At 36.2% G+C, this 22,569-nt stretch overlaps 2 protein-coding genes across 8 annotated transcripts; one reads left to right on the top strand and one right to left on the bottom strand.

Moving 5' to 3' along the window:
• Nucleotides 1-1,520: 1,520 nt before the first annotated feature.
• Nucleotides 1,521-3,239, bottom strand: LOC112167739 (pyruvate, phosphate dikinase regulatory protein 1, chloroplastic). The gene is made up of 3 exons (XM_024304790.2): nt 2,697-3,239; nt 1,952-2,576; nt 1,521-1,828 (listed from the first exon to the last, which is right to left on the bottom strand). The coding sequence occupies exons 1-3, from the start codon at nt 3,201-3,203 to the stop codon at nt 1,725-1,727; spliced, it is 1,236 nt and encodes a 411-aa protein (XP_024160558.1). The 5' UTR covers nt 3,204-3,239; the 3' UTR covers nt 1,521-1,724.
• Nucleotides 3,240-12,857: 9,618 nt separating this feature from the next.
• On the top strand, nt 12,858-20,653 carry LOC112201809 (gibberellin 2-beta-dioxygenase 8). Of its 7 annotated transcripts, none has more exons than XM_040519723.1 (6): nt 12,858-12,963; nt 13,474-13,577; nt 16,466-16,520; nt 17,259-17,762; nt 19,319-19,640; nt 20,159-20,653. In XM_040519723.1, exons 2-6 carry the CDS (start codon nt 13,508-13,510, stop codon nt 20,387-20,389), a joined length of 1,182 nt encoding a protein of 393 aa, XP_040375657.1. In that variant the 5' UTR covers nt 12,858-12,963; nt 13,474-13,507; the 3' UTR covers nt 20,390-20,653. The 7 variants fall into 7 exon arrangements, with proteins under 7 accessions (XP_040375657.1, XP_024198495.1, XP_040375658.1 ...); XM_024342727.2 differs by having other exon boundaries at nt 12,891-13,016; XM_040519724.1 differs by having other exon boundaries at nt 12,892-13,016; nt 16,475-16,520.
• Nucleotides 20,654-22,569: the final 1,916 nt, after the last annotated feature.

Raw genomic sequence — 22,569 nt, 5'->3', positions numbered from 1 at the left:
CTTGCACACCTTGCTAGTTTGTTTGTTATTGATGATGTTTGGTTAGATGAGACTTCTGCTGTTATTCATGATGTTCTCTACGAGGATTATTGTGAGTGTTTTCCTGTAGCACGAGGTTTAGGTTTTATGTCCCCCTATTGCAAAATTATACTATTGATATAATAAATGGAACCGAGCGTGGGGTTGAGCCTTCCCGTTAGGCTTCAGACATTTTCATAAAAAAATAAAATAAAATAAAATCATCTCAAGCTTGAGGTGCAAATGCTAAACATAATATGAACCAAACAATGGTAGTATTGAACTTTGTTTAGTTACTACCAAGAACCAACTTTAACACCATACTGTATCAGTGAGATGGCAATGAATGCTCATGACATTTATTCTTGGGCCTTTTTGCCATTTCAATTTGAATTATAGATTACTAGATTTGGTGCACCAAGAATGTTGACTCTGGTTCCTGAGTCTGCCCTTAATTAACTTTTCTCTAAGAGCAAGTTCACCCGTTGGGTCATTAGGTCAGATACTATTCACTACTTTTTTATGTTTATTTCCATCATTTGGGTCAATTTTGTGACCTACAAACTGACCTGATAGGTCACAAAACTGACCCAGGTCAATTTGGAAACTGTACCAGTGACTCAAAGGTCAGTTTGTAGGTCACAAAACTTACCCAGAAAATGACCCAGGTCAGTTTGAAAACTGTGCCAGTGACTCAGATGGTAGAAATAAACATAAAAAAGTAGTGAAGAGTAACTATTCAGTGACCCGACGGGTGAACTTGCTCTAACTTAGAAGGAATAACTTGCCCACAAGTTTTCCTTAAAAATTTGAATTGGATTGGAATCAGCCCTGCAAGAGAGACTCATACAAATCTAAATAGTAACCTAGTCACCTAGATGGTCCAATAATGACTTATTACTGATTTCAAATCTAATCTATTCCTCCTCTACTCTCATCCCCTCCTATGTAGAAAGAATCTGTCAACCTCATGCCCTCATCAACCCTTTTAAAGAGTAATTTTTATGCATCACTAGGTAGGTAATCTATGATACTTCACCAGCCACATTTTCCATTGCTCCAGAGTTCCAGTACCAACACTCCAGAATATGATAATGACACTACTACTTTGACAGTTTCTTCAATCAATTACTAATTTAAAATGCAAAACCTAACAAATGACAAGGACTTCAATTAGAAACTAATACTTTTTACCAAGTAGATATCTATACTAACAAGGGCAATTTCAAAAATCCAGTGTAAGAGATCCTACATTAGAATTGGATGCTCAAGCCCACAAATGCAGAACAGAGTCTTTGCTCACAAATTTACATCACTATGTTTACACAAGTAGAGTGGCATCTGGCTCTACCATCCTCACCAAAGTAAATGGTAGATTTGTTGCATAAATGAAACATGCTAAGGTTAAACTTATAAAGGCAATTAAAACCATGAGGGTAATTCAGAGGGTGAAATTGCTTTCCTGCTAACTAATCAGAATAAAATGCAAATGGTGACAGGCATACAGTTTAATATGATGACTAGCATTCGATATTTCAATATATGTGTGTTTATATACATGCATCAGGGGTATATAAGTATGACAAACGAAAAAGGTCTGCCTGATCTATAATCTTGACCTCAAAATATGACAACAAATCTCCAGACAGCTCTTGGCTAGATGAGATGACTATTTACCACTCTGCATACTCCAGCAGAATAACTTATCAATAACGTTTTGATATTCTTGGCATTGAGCACTTGTTCTTCCGGTCATGATAAAGCCTCAATACAACAGCTGCAGTTTCTTCTATTGCTTTTCCTGTCACTTCTGTAATCAATATAGTATGAACTGAGTTGGCTCACAATTGATACAAGTTTAGAGATTTCGCATTAACAAATTGAACAATAAACAAAAAGCAAACAAGATCATACTAATATTCTAAGTTCTTACCAATTACTGGCCAGACAGGATTTTGTGCAAGAATCTTTCGTGCATACTCAAGCTCCTCTCGAACATGATCCATCTCAGAGTAGTTACTCCTCACTCCTTCACTGAACCCCAAACTCTTAGCCCTCGCCCTTCTAATCGTTTGCAACACCAGAGGATTAATAGTCAAGCCAAAAACTTTCTCGGGGTCAATCTCAAAAAGAGTCTTTGGCAAAGGAACCCCCATCACAATAGGCACATTAGCCACCTTGTACCCCTTCTGTGACAGATAAATCGACAACGGGGTCTTCCCCGTTCTCGAAACTCCGGCAAGCACAATGTCGGCCTTGTGCAAGTTCTGGGGCGATGCCCCATCATCTTGCTTGATCGTAAACTCAATCGCTTCAATCCTTTGAAAGTACTCATCTGTAAGAGGGTATCTCCTAGGACCCCCAGAAGGTGACACATTTAGATGTGAAGCTATTGACTGTGTAATTGGACCTAACATATCAATGCTGGGTAAGCCCCAAATTTTACAAGCTTGTTTAGCAGACTCAGCCATTGATGGGTCAGCTAATGTGTACACCACCATAGCTCCTTCTTTAGCTGCTTGCTTTATAATCTCCATTAACTGCCCCACATCATCAATCTGAACAATACACCCCCAATTACATTACAATCAAAATTTAGGGTTCATGATAAATTAGGGTTCATTATTTGGGGTTTTCAAATCGAACCATAAAGTGATGAAATTTGAATCACTACTCACCCCAGAAAACAAATGGGTATTCACAGCGCAATTCCGATCGACCAAGCAATGCTCAAACTGGCCCAACGCTGCGCCGACGGAGTGTTCCACCGTCCACCCAGTTCCGTCGGAAACCATATAAATCGACTTCCCGGCCGTCATGACCACGTCATCTTCGCCGTCACTCGCCGTTAAAGAAGTGTCCTTTTGCTCCGGCAAGACTCGTTCTTTGAGCTGCGGAGGAGGGTTTGGGTCGAGTAGTTGGGTCTGCTGGCCGGTCCGGTCGAATTTCCGACCGGAGCGCAAGGACCGGGCCCGGGACCATCGGCTTAGCTGAGGGCTGGCCTTGAACTTCCGAGGCTGAGGCTCGGATCCAGGTTCGTATGAGGTCTGTGGAGGTTTGGGTATACGGTGGGGGTCGGCGAGTGAGACGCGGAGGTTCCGGAGAGTGAAGGTGGAAGAAGCTATCATTATTTTATTGTTAAATTTTTTTGCCTGGGTTTTGGTTTTGTTGTTGTAACGGGACATGTATTGGGCAGTAACATGACTGCACGAGGACGGTAATGGTTTGATAGGGAAGTAAATCGGTTGGATAACTAAATTTTTACCGAGAAATGAGGTGGAAAAATAGGAGTAGAGAAAATGAAGATCGATTATCAAAACTTTGAAAGATTGGAAGATATGATGCGGTTGTTAGTTTATAAGTTTTATAAAATAAATATATAATTGACGAAGAAAAAGAAAGAATATAAGAAAGAGGAGCAAGAAAATGAAGAAAAATATGGGATAAGAAGAGGAAACGGATAGTTTTTTTTTTTTTATTATTATTTTTTTTTTATAGGGAACCCAAAGGCTTTCTAAGTCCAAAATAAACTCCTTCGGCGCATGTGAAATGCTCCAACTGTGCATTACAGCACAGTGCCTGACCACTTTGACAGCTTTGGGGTTCGAACCTGGGTTGGGGAGCACACCTAACTAGACAATAACCACTAGACCACTTGCAGTGGTTAGGAAACGGATAGTTTGTTGAAGGTACAAATGGAGTTTGCAAGAGATTCTCATAATATTTATAAGTCACTGTGACTCTTTAAAAGTAAGTAATTTGTTTTTATAACATTAATTGGTTTAAATGTAGCTAATTACGAAACTTGAACTTTAAATTTTGTGAAATTCATGCTCGTGTCTGTAAGTTTTCCTCCAATTTCGGTGCTTTCTAGTTATCAACGTGATGGTGAATTTTCCTTGCACGTGGATTGGCAGTTTTTTGACATGGTATCAAAGAGGGTGAAGTGGTTCATCTTAACGTTGGTGGCGAGTCGTATCGTGACATTCAGAATTGGTTATTTTTTATTGTAACCCGCAGCTATTGGCGAAAAATTTGGTTAGGGATTAGGTTTTTTCAGCTCATAGATGTTACTAATAGTGATGGACTCGTAACTATGAATCTTCGTAGGAATGTGCGTAGTGGTGTTGTGGCCACCACCAGCAGGGCCGGCCCTGAGTTTTCAGGGGCTCTAGGCAAAAAAAAAAATGGGGCTCCCCACCTTTAAATATATTCACAATTTTTTTTTCCTCTTTAAAAGTAATTAAAGTAAGTTACTAAGTTTACAGATTTTTAATAGGCTTATAGGTTTCTATAAGAATACAATTCAATAGTATAGTCACTTGCAAGTTGCAACTAAACTACTAAAGTCCTCACTAATACTCTGCCTTCATAATCCATTAAACCAACTCCACCACTCAGATTTCGCTACTTTTATAAAAGTTTGTCAGTTTGATCGATTCTTCATGTCTTGGTTTTACTTTCTGAATATATATTGTCAGTATTTCAGGAGCAAAAGGTACCAAAGGCAACAAAACTTGCTATCTTCTGCACTTGATTCTTTTCGCATCTCTGCATAATAGAGTACAGCTCTGTGGTTTATGTATCAAAAAATAAATAAATTCTAGCTTGCATATGATACTGATACCACTACGACACTAGTACCAGTCTACCATTATTCCATTAACAAATAACAAAGGTGCACTTAATTCATAATTAGTTATACTCACTATTAGTTCAGACAAATCGAATAAGAAGAAAAACAAAGAAAACAAGCCCTAAAATCTTAATCATTGATTCATTGAAAGATATTTGAATTTGCAAATAAATACTTAAAGACTTGCCCAACGAAATTGCTGTGTTAATTAGTATCAAAACGTTAAAATCAACCGATATTTCCTTCTTCCCAATTCCCAAATTTTCCAAAAATTCAGAAAAAATTAATAAAACATTACAAATAACAAGAAAACAAAAAATGATTGCATATGATGATGATTATTGGCGATGATGAATCAATGATCTGATGATGAATTAGCTGCTAGGTTTTGAGATTTGAGAATTGAGAATTTGGGATTATGGAGGTGAGGTAAGAACAAGAGACGCCATCTCCCTGAGTAGCCCCGTAGAAGTCTCCCTAGAACTAGAGAAAAAGTATAAAACGACAAGACATATGGGCATATATTACTTTTTTTTTTTTCACATATATAAATATATATATATAACTTGGTTTAATTTTGGGGGCCATAGGCACAGGCCTTCTGGGCCTATACCCAGGGCCGGCCCTGACCACCAGTCATTCTAGTATTTTGTAATTTTTTGCATACGGGGGCCAGGGCTTGGCTATGCTCATTTTGGTTGGTTTGGAATCATTTTACACTACTAGTTTGAAAGCTTCACACTTGATAGTGGGCTTTAGATTTGATGGGCTTATGGACAAGAAACTTAGGTGGTGGTTGGTTAAAGGGCCTCAGCAGTTAGCCCCATTGCTAGTAAAGTACTTACTCTAGTACTTGTGCGCACATTGATTAAAGCAACGCAGAGGAGCTTAATGATTGTTGATCAAAAAAAACAAAGGAAGAGCTTAATCATTCTTTGTTGGAAAGGAAGGGTAACCAACCGCCATAGTCATGAATGTCATGGTAAATTGAAGCACTAGGTCCTACTCCACCGTCCGCGTTAAGTCTCATTGTACCATCTATCTATCACTTAACGACTTTAGAATAAAAGTTTAGTTATGCAGTAGAAATGTTCCAAAAGTTATTCTATGTACTCAGAGACAAAAAGAAATAAAAAGGAATTGCCGGTTCAGTTCTCATTGAAGTCACATACATATATGTTTCTCCTTAATTAGTCATTGCTTATAATATGCTGGGGATTACTCTATGTATAATTTCTTGATGGGAGATGGGAGTGAAGATTGCTTGGGTACTCTACGAAACATGATGAACTGTACAGTAGTGGTACAATAGTACAATACCTATACGCACAGCTACAGATAGGATCGATCACCACTGTTAATCTGTCAGTGTATAAGCTCCAAACTAAGGTACTTTCCCTCATAGTTATTAATACTCACTCTTCGACTGTAAATTTTGAAAAGTTTTACACTGAGCGCTGTTCGTGTTAATTATACTTCAGTTTATTTGCCATTAGCTTACAGAATCAGAGTTGGTTGCGGGATCATGAATTAATTCATGATCGATCTATATGACACAATGAGATGCGAGGGGGTCAGGCATGCATCCATCGATCAGTACGAAGACAGTGATAGAAGAGAGAGACAATTTGTTACAGAGATATATAGAGGAGGAGAAAGGATTAGGTCTTTTCAGATTGTGAATAGGTCACGTCTCCTGGCAATCTCTCCTAATCCTACTATATCGATCATAGACGACCAAGATTAGCTATGCCGGCCCTCCTCCCCCGCCCACTAATTATCTATATCATCTTGCACTACTGCAATAATGGAGATCGAGTCCTTCGATGTTGCTGATCATTGCTCTATATATCTGGCCGGGCCTAGCTAGCTTGAATTCAAAAAGTGGAGAATGATTGAGCGATCGAATCTTAAAAAAGGCATCCAACAACGACGTGACATGCGAATTGAAGATAGCTAGGTCACCCCCAACCCCAACGACCGCCGACGATATTATTGCCAAGTACGCGCACACCACACCATCTTCATCTCCACCATCATCACATATATTTCTTGCAGGAGCTATCTCCACGTACACTAATTTAGGGTTTATCCACCGTCCGCGTGGACCATGCAATTGCATGAATAATATGCATGTACCTCTATAGTACGTACTGTTGCATCGATCAGTTCGTTGATTAAACCATTGAATGAATCAAATGGGCCTAGGAAGACGAAAGACAGTGGAAATTAGGCAGTAAATGAAAGAAAGCTAGGTTATATACCATGTATGATGTATAATCATATGTATATGCATAAATCTCTGTGAATTTTATAAGTACATGATACATATATCGGCCCGTCATAGAGAGAATGTACGTACATTTACTAAGTTTAAGACTTTAAGTTGCAAAGAGAAATCATATGCCACTTACTCTCAAAATATATATATATATATATATAATTACTTTTAAGAATAATGATTGCCAGCCTCAAAATAAGGTACTATCACGAGAAGTTAATTGTAACGGGTTGCATCTCTATTCTATTTTTGTTGGATTCAAGTATTCAACATGCATTGTCGCAATTGAGCATTTGTCTATCTTCAACAATAGTGGTGTGCAGTTTTTTTGTTTTTTGTTTTTTTTTTAGGAGAATAGTGGTGTGTAGTTGATGATCAGTTTTCTTGTAGTTTTCTCATTTTTTCTTTTGTTCTCTGTCGCGCTTCTCTGTTGGGAAAAGACCCGAAAAGGGTGTTAGGCGCACCACCCAATGCCTTCAGGGGTCCTTCACGTCCTTTCGAAAGTTCTGTTGCACTTGCAGTCGGCAAGTTCATTGTTCTGGACTTCTGGTTCATTTTCAATTTTTCATACTTTTGCCATAAATTAATAAAGTTAACAAAAAAGTTAATTATTTTGTTGTCCAACTCATATCATATGCACCTTGCCTTTTTTATGAATCAAAAAAACATATAAGGTACGTATCACATATGCTGATATGCACCTCCTCGAATTTATAGTAACGTTTTTCACCCTTTTTTTTTTTTTTGTGCGGCAACAATAGTAGTTGAATTTGATAACAAATTATTGAATTAGCAGCGCATCACTTCTAATTACAATGGAATTTTTTTTCTTTTAACTTGATAAAATCATTAATTTGTTTATATTTTCTTTTTATTTTCATAAAGACCATACTTATATGAACTCACAAATGTTCACGAGTCATGAGTAAGTAATCAAAGTAATAAGTTCATTTGTATGAGGTTTATTTTATAATTCTAATTAGGATTTACATGTGTGTGTTTATTAGAATATACAGTATTTCTCTTGTCTCATACACAGTATAAGGATTTAAACATCTTCAGTTATTACTAATTGTTTTTTAGGGTAATGCTCAAATTATTTTTTCCTACTCTCATATATAGTATGACTGCGAACATGCAGAGATTGGCAGCAGCCCATGTTTCCACATTGGAACGTTTGGATTTTCCTCCAACACAAGAACAACAGTGTTCGAGAAAGTGAGAACCAATCTCTATATACACAGTCATATAATGTATGTGGATTTATAGGTATTGAATTTAATACAAATTCAGTATTATTAAAAATGGGAGGGATATTTTACAGGCTTGGTATGCATTCTAGATAGAGTTTTGCCGACGTGATCGTATATACCTAGCTAAAAGCACCAAAACTACCTAAAAAGAAAAGAAACACCTACATGTGAGACTAATTCAGCCACGTAGATGCCGACATGCGAATCAGAGGTTACAGTTAAACGGTTGGGTCCAGTACTAATCACGTGCCTTTTTTGATCCTATTTTGATCATCGGTGACTGAGGGATTAGGCATTCAAACCAAACATTCATCCGGTTCTGCTCTGAGTTTCACTAATGGCTCTCATTCCTCGAAGTCTATTCGTCCTTGTCCCTTTCAGCTACAGCCCATGATCGATGTTCTTCCTTTACAACTTCTGTACGTAAGCTCTAGAAATGGTGCTCTCCTTTACGCCTATAAATGGAAAATATCTGCATAAAACTACAAGATCTTCTATAAAACTACAAGATCTTCTCTGTGCTAGCTGTGGAATATTATAGAGGGATAGCTTCCATTATTATGAAAATCCAATTTCTAATAGTGAAACTTCACGACTGCTTTATAGTGAGTGGACCATTCTAAACAGATGGTTGATTATCGGAGTAAATTTTTGGTTAGTTGATTCACTGTTAAAGAGTTTTTCATATTGCATTTTGTTTTTACTTTGTAGCAAGTATGAGCTGGTTTCATGACTCTTTTGATAAAATAAGATTTCTCTAAATTCACAATAATGTTATGGTATTTTCAAATAAAAGTAATATTTTGTACCGTATAATTGTATATCGTTTCTTTATATTGCACGATGTAGTGCGAGAAGTCTTGACTTCACAATTTTGTATGTTCAAAGTCTACGAAATGTGAGATGAGAGCATTATTTGGCTAATGTGTCAACATTATGAGAACATTCATTTGATAAAATAACTTTTCTTTAAACTCACAATAATATTTCAATATTTTCAAATAAAAGTAACATTTTGCACCATGCAAGTGTAGATCGTTGTTTCTTCATATTGCATCATATGGTTCGAGAAGTCTTGATTTTATAATTTTGTATATTCAAAGTCTACAAAATGTGAGATTCAAGATTACAAACAGTATTCAACTAACGTGTCAATTTACTATACTCAGTTTCATGGTATGATAGATAAGTTGAAACTCGAAACATATATTAAAGACTCTCTTGTCTTTTAACATGGTTAGTTTACCGAAAACACTTACAAACACAAAGTTCATTAATAATTTGTAACTATGATGGTGTTATTCACGTTTCTTGAACAAAAAAGAAAAAGAAAAAACATATAAATAAGCGAAAAACGAAACTAATTATAACTTTTTATTTTTTATTAAAACTTATCAAAGCGTGCATGTAGTCAAGCGTAAAATGTCATTATTTTATCAAAAGATTCATGAAACTATGTAATAGTGCATTTAAAAGTCTCTCAATGTGCACTATGGCCATACCAGCCTACCACTTCGTGATACCTATCTTTTACCTTCTCTTATTATAACTGATCGACCTGCAATACTCACCTTCTTTTGCTCGGAAACTTGAATGTGCTTCAGTAACAGTCAGCTAGAGAGCGTGTAGTTGCTTAGATCGAGGTCAAAGTGGGACAATTTAGGGCATCCGAGAATTTGATTTCTTTATAAAAAGCAATTTAATTGGAAGCTCAGTTAATATATATATTTTAACTCCTATGTAGCTAGGATCCTTTGTTTGGGCTTATTAAAAGATTTCAATTAAGATGCTATAGATGGGTGTTGTTTGTTACTTTGTTTGTCGCATGATGTTTAATTTATCAGATGTATGTCCTTTCCATCTGGAGAATAAACTAATGTTATAATAATTAATGTTAGCAAATCAATGAGTTTATATTGTCGAACTCCTCGAAATCTTGCTCTCTTAATTTGTGTCATAAGTTTGTCTTGAAATCTTGAGTTTTTTTTTTTCCTTGTCTGTTGAAAGAAATTGATTTGAGATCTTCACTGAATATAGGTGTTTATAACATTTACAGTAATAAAACTTGACAAAAAAAACATTTACAGTAATAAAGATAGATCATTAAATATAGCTTAGGTTTTGTAAAAATTCTCTGATATTTAGCAATTTGCACTATTGATATTTTGTCAAAATTATGTCTAATTGATTAAGAGATCGGTCTTGTCTGTATTGAAACGAGAAATATCAAGATTGTGGAAACTAATCAAGGATTTGACTGCCACTCGACGAATTGATTTTTCATACATATACAGTACTTGAATTCAGGGCCGGTCCTGAGATTCTAACGGCCTGAGGCGAAGAATTAAAATGTGGCCTCCTATATATATGTGTGTGTGTATATTTTTTTTTTTTTGCGCCAAATAACAGTATAAAATTATGTATTTTGAATAAAAGTAAATATGAAATCAATAACAATACAAAAGTATATGAATATTTATTCCTTGCATAAAATTCTGAATTACAAAACTAGGTAAACATAATTTTTTTTTTTTGATGGCTGGAACCCAGTGGGAGGCTAGGCCATCACGCCTTTAAATTTACAAAGCATCACTTAAACCTTGCTCTTCTCGCATTTTTAGCTGCGAAAGTACAAATAATGTTGTCATAATCAAGTTTATCTCCCATATTTTTTTCCCCCAAAATACTTATCAAGTGATCCAGCTAGAGATTGAGTTAATGCTTCTTGTCGTTCCTTTTCTTTTCTCTTCTGAGCTCCAGACTTGTGTTTTCTAATGGGAGGCATCTTAACAATAAAGAATCGATCTTGTTTGATGTGAGAAATTTTCTATGCATACACAATCAATATATAGGGTTTAATTTAGGTTAGTTTTCCATAAGGAGAAGGAAAAAGAATAGTTATTCATATGGAAGAAGGAAAGGAAAAGTTTATATGAAAAAGGAAAAGGCGAAAAAAAAAAATTACTTTCCCATAATTGATTGAAAAAGAAAAAAAGGAAAAAAAAAAAAAAACTGAAAGTGAAGCGGCTGGGAAGTGGCCAAGTGGGAATTGAATGGCCCCTTTATTGATTGAAAGGGAATTGAATGGCCCCTTTATTGATTGAAAAAAATTTTAAGAGAGAAGGCCAGACCGTGATTCGAACCTTGGTGGGCAAGGGAACAGTTTGGCTTCCCTTCCGCTGGAGCAACGCACGGCTTTGTGCTTATGACAGCAAATAGTAATATATATATATATATATATATATATATATTATTTTTTAGCTTATATACAGAAAATCCAAATTCCGGAGGCCCCCGAGAGCCGGTGGCCTGAGGCGGCCGCCTCAGGCGGCAACCCTCAGGGCCGGCCCTGCTTGAATTATTGAACACTAATTACCTCATGCTCAATTGATCAATCATAAGCATTTGCAAAATACCCCATAAACTTGACAATAATTGTCAATCTACACCCCAAACTGTAATTGTGAAAAGTACCACTCTAAACTTGGCAAAAACTGCCAATTTGTACATCCTCCTTCAAATTCAACGTTCTCCATCCATGTATGAGGTGTAATACGGTCATTTTAAATTCATTTCTTTGAACAATAAAAATAAATGAAAAACAATTTTTTAGAGGGAGATTCATGCTCATCCATCTACTTTTTGTACAGTTCCATCTACTGATTTACTCATTCATTTATGATTTTTTTTTTGCAAAATTATGCCTACATTTTATTATTTTAGTAAGGAAAATTAATTGGAGAAATAAAAATTTAGCACGGATCAGAATTGATGAACTACTTTTTTTTTTTTTTTTGCACTTATCTCATAATAGACAATCTTTATAATAAAAAAAATAGTTCATCAATTCGGTTCAATGCTAAATTTTTATTTCTTCGCTTAATTTTTCTTATTGAAATAATAAAATGTAGGCATAATTTTGCAGAAAAAATATATCATGAATGAATGAGTAAAAAAGTAAATGGACTTGTAGAAAATAATTAAATAAATAAGTAGATGGAAGAGCATGAATCTCCCTCTAAAAAATTGTTTTTCATTTATTTTTACTTTGTTTAAAGAAATAAATATAAAATTACAATAAAAATATTAAATGACCATATTTGCACTCATATTTGAATGGAAAAACGTTGAATTTGATGGAGGGGTTGCAAATCGGTAGTTTTAGCCAATTTAGGGGGTTATTATCGCAATTGACAGTTAAGGATGTAAATTAACAATTATTATCAAGTTTATGGGGTATTTTGATAATTATGCCATCATAAATTAAGAATCAGCAGGAAAGTACAGATGAGCACACGAATGGAACAGTCTTCTAATTAAGATTAATAAGTAATAGAAAATCTACAGGTAGTAGTTCTTGATAGGTGGTTAGTTAGATATAATTTGGTGTGGTTCAGAAATCAGAATCGTGGTTTATAATTGTATCACATGCATGGATATGGAAAAGAAGGAAATTAATCTCAAAAAAGATTAATGCATGATTGCAGGCCGACCTTATATATATATATATATATATATATATATATATATATATATATATATATATATATATTTTCTGATACCATCACGAGCCGCGTGTTCTTCTGGTAAGCATAGACTCTCAATCCTTTTATTATCTTCACAGTACAAAAATTAGTGATCGATGATTGATACCTTCTACCCTATAAAGAAAAGATGGAGGCCAGGGACTCCAACATTCATATTTGTATATATAGGACCACCACTCCCTCTTCTCAATCTCCATCTTTCTCCGAAATTAGCCGAACCATCCTCAAGTACGATCTTCTCCAGTATTTGTAAATATGTAGTCCGTTTACTGTTGAGTGTAGTACGTTTACTATTTATTTCTCTTTTTTGTTGCAATTTCAGTTTTAGTTATGTAGTATAACCTATCTTCTTCCTTACTCGTTGTAGAAGTGGTTTAGTTTTAAGTGCATGTTATGTAGTTAACTAAGTAGTTTTAAGTGCATGTTATGTAGTTAACTTAGTTCAGAGTAATTTCTTTTCTTAAAATTGGATAAGCATGTACTCTCAAAGTTGACTACTAATGATCGATCACTATCTGTCTCGGTTAATTTTGCTGCTTTTACTTTCATTACCAACCATGGAAGTGGAAATATACATGTTTAGGATAAATATTGTGGATATATATGATCCAATGAAACAGTGAAATATCATACATATATGCCATGTTTTACATATGAGTTAATCAACTTTCTTGATGAGGATGCATCATCATGTCTATCAACTACAGATGATAATCCTTGGTTTGGCTTTTTCTGCAGTAATAACAGCAACGGCAAGTATTTATAGCTATCGATGTTAATCACTTACTCTAAGAAGGAATCATACAATATTCATGTCGGTCGAGTACTAAGCTCTAGACCAGGTAATTGAATTAAAGTACATATTACAAGCATTCACTTTCTACACTCACTAAATACCTGTCTTATAATTTTTTTTTGTATTTTATTTTAGCGTTAACATCTGTCCTGAATTTTACACGCATGTGATGACGAATTTTTGGTCGACTAATAAAATATGGGTCCTGCCGATAGAAACTACATTCTCTTCCCATTCAAATTTTTTTTTTTCATCCGCAAAAAAAAAAAAAAGTTTCGTTTTATTGGTTGGACCCGCACATCCTAAATCCAACCAAAAATTTGTAGTCTTGTTTGAGGACCAGGGCCAACTACGTATTTCCTCATTGATGAGTCTAGTATTCCTAAGACATTAAATCTTCATTGATATATATGCTCCCCACTTTGGATGATTGTATCAATTACATGGAAGCATAACTGTTCATTTATTCGTTTCAGCCTCCATCGTCAAGGCAATGATATACGTAGTCTGTCGATCGATCTTAATTTCCCAGTTATCAGTCTCGTTTTGTCAGCCTTCTTTTATTTTTTTTATATGGGTTGATCGATGTATAGGATCAAGGACAATGTTTTGCAAAGCTTTTGTGCAGCTGGTTTATTGATTTGTGCTTAGCAGAACATAGACAAACCAGATCGATCATATGGGCTGACCTGACCGTCTCTGTGCAGTGAGAGATAAAAACTATATCTTGTGCAGATTATGTCTAAAACATGTATACTCTTGGTAAATTGGTATGGCCCCCATAAAATGTGGTAGGTACTGAATTTATAAGCATCTGATTTTGGATGGTGAATGTGGTAGCATTTGATTTATTAATTATTTATCAAATTTTTTTTAATGAGGAAAACCTTAATATCAATATTTGTGTATATATTAGAGATATTGATCATTCACACAATTTGAGTCTAAAAATTGCTCACACTTACTCCACCAAGAAGTTTTAAACATCAATGACAGTTTTGCTCTTATTTTACTTAACAAATTAACAAACTACACTCCTCTCAGACTCTCTCTCTCTCTCTCTCTCTCTCTCTCTCTCTCTCTCTCTCTCTCTCTCTCTCTCTCTCTCTCTCTCTCTCGCCTAAAATGATGACAGAGAGCAAGAAGCCTTTGATTCCGATGATGCATAAATGGCTAGAATCGAACGGATACCTGCGGATGCATGAGAGGATCTCCGGCGCGGCGTCCTATTTCCAAAAGTAGCGGCCAGTGGAGGAGGCGTAGAGGAAGAGGGAGGAGAATCTGGAGATAGCGGCGAGGGAAGGAGTCGGGTCGGGCCGGGCCTAGACCCAGCAGAGGTCCTGGATGGCGCGGCGGGAATTGTTGTTGGTGTCGACATCAAACTAGAGGATGGAGATGGAGTTGCCAGCAAAGAGGCCGGAGGGGCATGATGTCGGCAGATCTGAAGTTGTTGCAGTTGGGTGGGCCCGAAAGCATGCAGTCCCAGTAATCCTGGACGATGGACGGCAACGGAGAAGGTAGGGTGGTGAAGGTGCAACAGTAGCAGGAGACGGCGTCGGTGATAGTGACGACAACATATCGGATTCTGTGCCACGATATGAAGATCGGAAGGGTGGTTGGGAAGTCTGGTAGCATTATCAAGTAGATTCGGCAGCACATTAGCGTGTGGATCAACGTGCACGAGCTGGTTGCCGGAGATGAGGAGCGGATTATCGAGATTTCCGGCAAGACCCGAAAGGAAGGATCCAGGCGTTCTCTCTAGCTCAGGAGGCTTGTTTTTGATCCACGAGTAGATTCTGGAGAGTGGGGTCGGCGACATCGATGAGGAGGATGAGTACGGCGGCAGTGGAGGTGGTAGAGGAGTGGTAGGACACATGTCTATACAAGGCTTGTGGTGTCGAGAATGTATGTGGGGAGTTTGCTGGGGAAATGAGGGAAGATAATAGAGCAAATGAGAGGAGACAAAGACCCAAATTAGGGTTTTGCCAAGGGACCATAATATGAATATGTGATTACTGATTTGCATTGAAAAGTATGAGAAAATATGTAGAAATAAAAAGATTATTAGGGTTAATAATATGATTATTGGGGGGTGATAATAGGATTATTGGGGAGCAATATTAAGATTATTGGGGGGTAATAATAATAATATTATTGGAGGGTAATAATATGATTATTGGGGGGTAATAATACGATTATTAGGGAGCAATAAAATCGGACGCCGGATTCTGGTCACCGGTCCGATGGTCAGACTCAGTTGACTGGTTGCCGGAATTCGGCCACGGACTCCTGTGACCGGTTGTTGGAATCCGGCTAACCGACTCCCGCGGCCACTCACCGGAGTCCTGCCACCGACTCCGACGGCCGATCACCAGAGTCCGGCGAAGTCTCCATGACTCTCTCTAAGTAACAAAGAGAGAGAGGGCAAAATTGTCCTAAAAATAAATAGAAAACAATAAAAAAAATATTTAGTTGAGAATTAGAGCAAAAGATATGTAAATTATTGGGTAAGTGGGCAATCTCATAAGATGTTTGAGTAAGTGAGGTTAGTGTTGCTCATATTTGAGTGAATGGACATTTTCCCTATATATTATGGGGATCCTGCATATGCCAAAAAACTTATCAACTTCTACAAGGTAAACTAACTAATATAAGTAAATAAGAAATAAAGATTGCAAAACCTGAAATCAACAAGGTACTCGATCAGTGAAATACTACAGATTGGGTCATATATAATTGCAAACTGATGAATATATGCTTCTGTATAAATAAGTCGGTGGTCATCAGATTAGTACGACCAGTCTTACTTTCCTTGTAGCCTTATTAATTTGATCTTCTAACGATTAGAAAGGCTTATTTGTTTTTTCTTCTTTTATACAAAATTTATATGGATCGAACTTATGGAATTTTCTCTTTGTGTTTTCTTATTGGAAGTGCTGGCAGAGGGATTTGCACGCAACAGCTCTGAATTGCCACACCCATTATTAAGGTAAATATAGGTTTAGCTTCTCTCTTCTATATGCCGTAGGGTTTTCAGCTTTCTAGGTAAATTAACCAATGTAGTAAAAACGAAAAATTAGGTAATCAACAAGTGGTCACCAACAAGAGTTTGTGTACATAAACCTAAACTTCATCTGTATTTTGAATTGTTAGTTAATGTATAACTTTTTTGAACAATCGTTTAAGAAGCCCAAAATTTGAGTTTGAAATCCTGAATTTAAATTTTAGCAACTTTCGGTCAACCTAAATTAATCAATTCTATAATTTTAACAATATCCACATGTTGAACGATAATTTTTAGAATATCGACCACTGATAAGAAAGAAACTAGTTAAATGCATGAGGAAAAGTCTCGAGCAAAATAGATAACTTCCATGTCTCCTAAATATATATGTTGTTGCTAGCTAGCAAGAGGACATGCACTCAAAGTCTCAAACTTTTAGTCTCCAGTCTCATCGAAATTTTTTTTTAGTCTGAAGTCCAAAAGTTGGAGAAGTTAACGCCATAACGTTTTCATCGACGACGAATTAGAGGCAGCATAAGAAACAATAGAACGCGCGTTGTCCCAATCTCGTTTCTCATTGTCTCCATCTCCAAGTTAAGCCCCTAACCAGACTTAATTTGTCACTACTTGTGATTAGCTAGTTCTTTTTAATCTCTTCAATCGCTAGCTGCTCTAACATTCCCTTCTCACCGCTGCCATTATTCTTCTATGTCATGATCTTAGCTTTCAACTCCTAAGCATGGACTCGGACCCACCGTTTCACAAGGCCTACAAGACTTTTTTTGACAACGCCAGCACCACCACCGCCACTACCAACAACAACAACAATAACAAAGACAACAAAGACCAGGAAGCGATAAAGGTAATCTTCGAGGAATGCGAGCTGCCGCTGATTGATCTGCGGCGGCTAGAGCTCGGGGACTCCGAGGGAGAGGAGTGCAAATCGGAGATAGCTAGGGCATCGCAGGAGTGGGGATTTTTTCAGGTTGTCAACCATGGGATTTCAAGCGAGCTTTTGCAGAAGATGAAGAGTGAGCAAGAAAAGGTATTCCAGCAATCGTTTGACAAGAAGAGCCAAGAACACAAGTACTTGAACTTTTCGGCAGGTACTTACCGTTGGGGAAGTCCTACGGCCACAAGCCTGAGACAGTTATCATGGTCTGAAGCTTTTCACATTCCACTCAACAAGATTTTTGCTTCCTCGGCTGCTGGTCTCGACGATCTCAGGTATCTTGGAAAATACTTAAATATGCGTATTTACTTGTTCCAACTTCAAAATTACCATGGGAATAATCCACTAAAAACCTTCGGAATCACCGATCGAATTCATAATTCATACCCCTCAATTTTTAGATATTTTCAAGACTGGCTTCATTTTCATTTCTGGGTTCATTAAGATCTCTATTCTAAATGGTTTCCAACACTTCATTTTCATTCCAGTTTAGTTTTCAATGATTCATCATGTTTACTTAGATAATAGCATTTAGCATAAGCATATATGTGATCAGTCTACAGTCCTGTTAAGTACGTAGTATAGTTGGTGACCGCAGACTTGTACAACATGTTTGTGACACGTCTATATTTTCTATACAGCAATACAGATTACATAACGATGCATCTTTGCATCATCGACAAGTCATGGGATGTTAATTTTATAAATAACCAAAAAAGTCATCGTTTTGATGAATAAAATCTTCAACGTGGTAAAATTGATTCTCGTTTGAGTAACTAGGTCCTTAATGAAATAGTTGCATATGTGATACATGCATGAACAGTAAAAAATCCAGTTAATTATGTTGTCTTGTTGCTCATTCAATTTGATTTTTACAGTCATAACTCTTGATAAGTCTGATGGAAATTGGAAAAGTTGATGAAACCGACTGTTCATTAGGTATGAGTCAGGTTCTACTGGTTCCACATGCAGTCGATGTGTAGGAACCACAAGCTCTCTCATGAGTCATCGGTTACAGATCGATCTTGTGATTCCAGTACTTCCCCAATTTCCAGTAAGGTCGTCCTGCACATGTCCTGGGTGCAATGTATGTTACTTGTTCTAGAATCTAGAATCTTAGCTACAACGAGTAATTACGGTACTGCTTGTTCCTCAGCCAGCTGCCACGATTGCTCTCCTGTCATCTCGACAAAAAATTACAGATAGCTAAAGCTTTCTGGCCTGTCCTTCTATACATTTCCTTGTTGCAGAGTCAGATAGAATTTAATTCATTATTAATATATATTTACCCCCTACTGCTGCTACACTCGAAATAACTTTTTGAGAATTCAAAACCAGTGAAACAATAGCATCCATGGTCTGAAATGAGCCGTCAGAATTCATATTGTTACGGACTATACAGATGCTCTGAGCAAAAAGGCTTCATTTTTCTTAGGAATTTCTTAGAAAGTGTAGTCTTAATTTGCCTAATTAAAAATTAATCTCAAAAGCTTCTTCAACAATAGATAAACTATAAACTTATATATGGAAGAGCATAATCACAGAAAGTACAGTTATCAGTTATGTGGTACATGAATCTAAAATTGACTACTTCCACAGTGTCGTTTAGGGTTTTGTTTAGGAAGATCAAATCTTCTTTGCTTCCACACTTCTAATATAGGATCGAGAAGACGAGGACCATCAACCATTTATGCTAGATAGTACTTTTTCCGTGCCATTCCATAGATACCTAAACCCCTAAATATATATGACTCGGTTGATTAATTAATATGATTTATGTTTCTAATTCGTGACTAATTATGCTTCTCCACTTGCATGTCTATATATTCAGCTCAACGATGGAACAGTTTGCCACAACAGTTTCTAGTCTGGCACTGAAATTAGCTGAAATTTTGGCCGAGAAATTGGGTCACAAATCGACATTCTTCCACGAAAATTGTTTACCGAGCACTTGCTATCTTCGGATGAACCGATATCCACCATGTCCAATTCCTTCAGAGGTATTTGGTTTGATGCCACACACTGACAGTGACTTTCTCACTATATTGCATCAAGACCAGGTTGGGGGATTGCAATTGGTCAAAGATGATCGATGGATCGCAGTGAAGCCTAATCCAGAAGCTCTAATCATCAACATTGGGGATTTATTTCAGGTAATTAACACTGATTTATAATTTTATATTATGCGTCACATACTTTGCAACATGCGTAGTACTTTGTCGTAGTGAGATGTGCATGTTTGGTAAGATGGTAAGGCGGTGATTTTATAATTTGGGGTTTAAGAAAAAAAAAATACAACATGCCTTATACCTTTTAGTAACAATAAGTTGCAAGTAAAAACAACGTATGTTTTTGCACGCTTGAAAAAACGTTGTTCGTAATCTTGCAACTCCTCAACTAGAAGTAAAATCATATGGAAGGAGTCAAGCTTGGTGATCAACAATTGTTTTGTCATCACCAACTGCAATCAATACTGCCACTATAAGTTCAATCTCAACTAGCTCTCGCTTTGTTTAAAACAATGGTTCAGGATTTTAAATTGACAGCTTTGACAATATAACAAATAAGGGTTGCAAATTAATAAGGAAAGATTTTTTTGTTTGTTTACGTAATGCAAGCTAACAACTTTCGCTATATTTCTCATTGAACGTCTTTTCTTTTCCTTTTCTAGGCATGGAGCAACAATGTCTACAAGAGTGTTCAACATCGAGTTGTCACAAATTTGCAAGTTGAACGATTCTCCACTGCATACTTCTTTTGTCCATCTTATGAAACCATGATAGAGAGTTGTTGCGAGCCTTCGGTTTATAGAAAATTCAGCTTTGGGGAATATCGACACCAAGTCCAAGAGGATGTTAAACAATTGGGTTCTAAAGTAGGCCTTCCTAGGTTTCTTGTCTAATTAGTTTATAAGTCCTAGGCACAAACATGAATTTTGGTAGTATAATTAGGATAAATCTATATGTGTGTGGGAAATGGAAGCGGGGTACGTGCGTATAGATATTATACTATTTTAAGCTTAGGGTTTATGTTAGAAAACGACCGGTGATAATAGTTTGTGTTTTTTTTGGTTGCTATATCGTAGCTTCTTTAATTAGTCAATGTATTGTAATTGACTACTGTACAATTAAGATTTTGTTTGATAATGATTCCTTTGGATTTATAAAAGTTTTGTCATCTCATTTTATTCTTGTTTCTTGTTTGTATGGAGCTCACAAAGGAGGCATACACCTCGCAAATAGGGCTATCAATGGGTCATGTCAGATTGGATTGGTGCCGGGTCAATATATTTATCGTGTCATAAGAGACAAACCCAAATACAACCTATTTAATAATTGTGTCGAAAATTTAAACTCAAACCCAACCTATTTATTAAACGGGTTATCCGTTTACAATCCGCTTGACCCATTTAATAAATAAGCCGTGTCGTGTAAGACAAAATGACCCATTTAAGGATTAACATTGCAACCCATTTAACTAAAAAAAGGCACAAAATTGAGTAAATTCTAGGGCTGTAAGTAGGCTCGATACAGCTCGTGTTCGACTCGTATTCAGCTCGTTCAGCTCGTGCTCGTAAGATAAACGAGCCGAGCTTGAGCTCAATATTAAGCTCGACAAAAAAAAGAGCCAAGCTTGAGCAAGGACATATTCGGCTCGTCCAGCTCGTGAGTAGCTCGTATTTTCCATGAGTAGCTCGAACTTGTTAAAACTCGACTAATGAAAATTTATATTATAAAAATATAATTTTTCTAATCTCAATTCTTCAATTCTTTTTATTACATTCCTTTTCAATTAGAAGAGAATCTGAAAATTTAAATAATATATATTACAATCAATAACAATATTTGTGCAACAATTAAATCAAACCCTAGCAACCACTATAAAAAGAAAAGAATTAAGATCGGGCAGCCACTAGTCTTGTTTCTTTTATTCTTTTTTATAATATAGGGTGATGAGGATTCAATGGAAGCTGCTTGGAGTAAAGGTATATACACGTACTAAACGATTTCTTACTTTCATAAAATCATATTGAACAAACTTATTTAAAGTTATTAATATATATATATATATATATATATATATTCTTTGTTTTTATAGATGGTGAAGATTCGCTGGGAGTTTGCATGGAAGGAAAACTGAAGATACAAATAACCCCCTTTGAATCAATATGTTGAAGGCCCCATTCTTAATTAATTAGTTTAAGGGCAATTTTGAGTTGGAGTCATCATTTTGAGTTTATTCTAGACAATAAAAGGGATTTATATGATGGTTAGACATCAAATTTGGATTATTATTTTAAATTTTCTTTCTATCTTTTTTATTTTTTAAATTTAAAGTCAAATGAGCCAAGTCGAACCTATTCAAGCTCGAGCTCGTCCAATAAATCAAGCCGAGCCGAGCTTGAGCATGGAAAAAAAATTTCAAGCTTTACCTCGGCTCGAGCTCGATAAAAAAAAATGAGCCGAACATGATCACCTTGGTATTTGTTCTGGCTCGGCTCATTTACACCCCTAGTAAATTCACTAGAGAATTTATAGTATTAATGGTGAAGTGGTAACCCTAGTTTAAAGTGAGAAAAAGTCTTATTCGACCTTTATATACATATAATATTACTTTTTAAAATTGGTCATCTACGCGGGTTACATATTATTATATAACCCGACTCATTTAATAAACAAGTTATACGGGTTCACTTCGTGTTGGCGGGTTGACCCGCGGCCGACCCATTTATTAAATAGGTTGTGGTGGGTAGATCCGCGGTCAACCTGCTTTTTAATCGTGCGGGCTCAACCTACTTTATTTTGTGTGGGTTTCGCGTCGTGTTATCTGGTCATGTCGAAATTGACAACCCTACTTGCAAACCACAATGGTACGCGTACGGTGTTAGCAAATATTGTAGGATACATTCCTTCCCTTAATTTCCTATTTCTCTTAAGATATTAAATCAAATTTTATCCTATTGAAAAGCCTAAATTAAAGAAGAAAATTAACCAATTACTGACCACATATCACATATTTGTTTCTTTCTCTACCACTATTTATTGATTTTTTTAATAAATAGAACAACTCTTTTATTGATTA

Source organism: Rosa chinensis, chromosome 5, assembly GCF_002994745.2.
Source record: "Rosa chinensis cultivar Old Blush chromosome 5, RchiOBHm-V2, whole genome shotgun sequence".
Classification (NCBI taxonomy): Eukaryota; Viridiplantae; Streptophyta; class Magnoliopsida; order Rosales; family Rosaceae; genus Rosa; species Rosa chinensis.
The sequence above is the reverse complement of the archived record's forward strand: the minus strand, read 5'-3'. Positions and strand labels throughout refer to the sequence as shown.